The sequence below is a fragment of the Scylla paramamosain genome, chromosome 30 (assembly GCF_035594125.1).
Source record: "Scylla paramamosain isolate STU-SP2022 chromosome 30, ASM3559412v1, whole genome shotgun sequence".
In the NCBI taxonomy this organism is placed as follows: Eukaryota; Metazoa; Arthropoda; class Malacostraca; order Decapoda; family Portunidae; genus Scylla; species Scylla paramamosain.
In genome coordinates this window covers 730,001-732,500 of record NC_087180.1, presented here as the reverse complement: position 1 = coordinate 732,500, position 2,500 = coordinate 730,001, and the positions used below count along the sequence as shown (strand labels likewise).

Here is a 2,500-nt window from a genome sequence, read left to right as displayed (position 1 = left end):
CAGGACACCAGTAAGAGCGAGGACAGGGCCAGGACACCAGTAAGAGCGAGGACAGGGCCAGGACACCAGTAACTTAGCGAGGACAGGGCCAGGACACCAGTAACTTAATAGCACGAAGTTGTAGGCTAGCGAGGACGAGACGAGGACAACTGTAATTTAGCTAGGACAATTGGGACACCAGTACCTTAGCGAGGACATCAGTACCTTAGTGAGGACAAGTCGAGGACACGTCAGTCTCAATGATGCGCCGCGTGAGAGAAACAATAGAGTAAATGTAAAGAAAATAAAGAAAATTGTGTCTTGTAATGTGGCTGGGAGAGAGAGAGAGAGAGAGAGAGAGAGAGAGAGAGAGAGAGAGAGAGAGAGAGAGAGAGAGAGAGAGAGTTGGTTCACCTCGTGGAGATAACAGTGTTTGTGTTCACGGGAAATACACTTCATGTGGTGTAGTGGGCGTGAGTGAGTGGGCGGGGTGGGCGGGGTGAGGGGTGGATGATGAGGGAGAGGTGGATGGGCCGCTGTATGGATGAAGGAAGTTGGGTGAAGGTGGATGGGGGTGTAGGGTTGTGGTGGGTGGGGGGATGTAGGGGTGAGGGTGGGCGGGGCGTGGGGTGAGGGTGGGCGGGGCGTGGAATGAGAGTGTGTAGAATTTAAACAATATCAGAATTTTTCTAAGAAGGAGAGAGAGAGAGAGAGATTGTCTGAGGATGAGTCAGGCATCAGTGTCCTCCTCCTCTTCCTCCTCCTCCTCCTCCTCCTCCTCCTCCTCCTCCTCCTCCTCCTCCTCCTCCTCCTCCTCCTCCTCCTCCTCCTCCTCCTCTCCTTCTACATCTTTTCATTCACCCACTATACTCTCCCACCTCATCCCTTTCATCATCCTTCCTCCTCCTCCTCCTCCTCCTCCTCCTCCTCCTCCTCCTCCTCCTCCTCCTCCTCCTCCTCCTCCTCCTCCTCCTCAGTACCTTGCACTATTATTATTATTACTTTCAACACTGGGGTCCATTTACACTTGTTTGTGAGGAAACTGTACACGGTGACGAAGCAGAGTGAGAGAGAGAGAGAGAGAGAGAGAGAGAGAGAGAGAGAGAGAGAGAGAGAGAGAGAGAGAGAGAGAGAGAGAGAGAGAAATGGGCAAGATATGAGAGATAGATCACAGAGAGCACGGAAAAGAGCAAGTACTGGTAAAGGTGGAGAGAGTAAGATGAGAAGCGAGATAAGGAAGGAAAAAAAGAGGACGATGTATTTTGATAGGAAGGGAGGGAGTGAGAGAGAGGGAGGGAGGGAGGGAAGAGGCGCAGCTGTGTGGCGTGCCCTCAGGAGGTGCGTGTGTGTGTGTTTGTGTGTTGGGGTGGAGGACCTGTTGTGTGTGTGTGTGTGTGTGTGTGTGTGTGTTAATCTTTTAGCTGAATATTTTTTATTTTATTCGTATGGTTATGGTTGCTGTTGTTGGTGGTGGTTGTGAGGGTGAAGTTGTTTTTGTGGTGGTGGTGGTGGTGATGGTGGTGATAGTTTGAGCAAAGGGCGGTGCTTGGTGCGGGCGGCGCTGCAAGGCCCGCGGTGTGTTGGCCTGCTGTCAAACAAGTCTTGGCGAGAAGCGGGTGTTGCCTGTGCCGCGCCTCCGTCTGGCCGCGAGTAGCGAGTAGGCAGACCGCTAGTCACGCTGCGCACACGACCCTCGCAGCTCCGACGACCCGCCTGAATCACGGTCGTCCCTTGATGGCAATAGCTTAGTGGTGGTCATTGTGAGGGCGTCACGACCTGAGAATGTGATCTTATTAGCAGAACGAGATAGACGCGAAGAGACAGTCGTGGTATTGCAGTGAAGGCGAGACAGTTGTAGTGTTACTGTGCAGTGTGGTGGTGCTGCAGTGCTACCGTTACGCTGGCTGGGGCGTGCGTGGGCGAGGCGTGGCGGCGGGGACATGTGGAAGCGCCCCAGGAGGAGGTAGTGCATGAAACAACCATGGATCCCTACCCTGGGGGACGCCTCGGTGGCTTCCTTCACCCGAGCCCCGCCCCCGCCCTGCACTTCGACCTAGAGGCGCTGCTCAAAATAGACGACCTGCGCTCTTGGATCCAGGACCTCGAGGCTTCCAGGGGTCGTCGCTACCAGACCCTGTACAGTGACTACGACGACTACGACAGCCTGGAGGAGGGTAAGACGCGCCGCCCCGCCCCTCCCGCCGGCACTTCTCCCGCCGCCCTCCTGTAACATTCCTACTTGGCCTCCCTCCCTCCGTCTTTCTGTCTGTCTGTCTGTCTGTCTGTCTTTGCCTTTCCATATATTCCTCTTCTTCACTGTTATTTGTATTTATTTATTTATTCATTTTCTCTCTGTACTTCTCTTTATTTTTTCGTATACCTGTCCCATTTTTTCTCTTTTCTTCTCCCTCCTCCTCCTCCTCCTCTTCCTCCTCCTCCTCCTCCTCCTCCTCCTCCTCCTCCTCCTCCTCCTCCTCCTCCTCCTCCTCCAAAGACAATTAGCGTGTTTTCATACCATTTC

At 53.7% G+C, this 2,500-nt stretch overlaps 1 protein-coding gene across 5 annotated transcripts in view; it reads left to right on the top strand.

The window, feature by feature from the left end:
* Window positions 1-1,766: 1,766 nt before the first annotated feature.
* The window catches only part of LOC135116151 (disco-interacting protein 2-like), a 69,319-nt gene continuing 68,585 nt past the window's right edge, over window positions 1,767-2,500 (top strand). For 2 of the 5 annotated variants that reach the window (XM_064033401.1, XM_064033400.1), the window contains exon 1: window positions 1,767-2,153. In XM_064033401.1, coding sequence (XP_063889471.1) covers window positions 1,961-2,153 — 193 coding nt within the window. In that variant the 5' untranslated portion in view covers window positions 1,767-1,960. The remainder of the gene's footprint in view (window positions 2,154-2,500) is intronic. The other 3 variants (XM_064033404.1, XM_064033403.1, XM_064033402.1) reach the window with 2 other exon arrangements.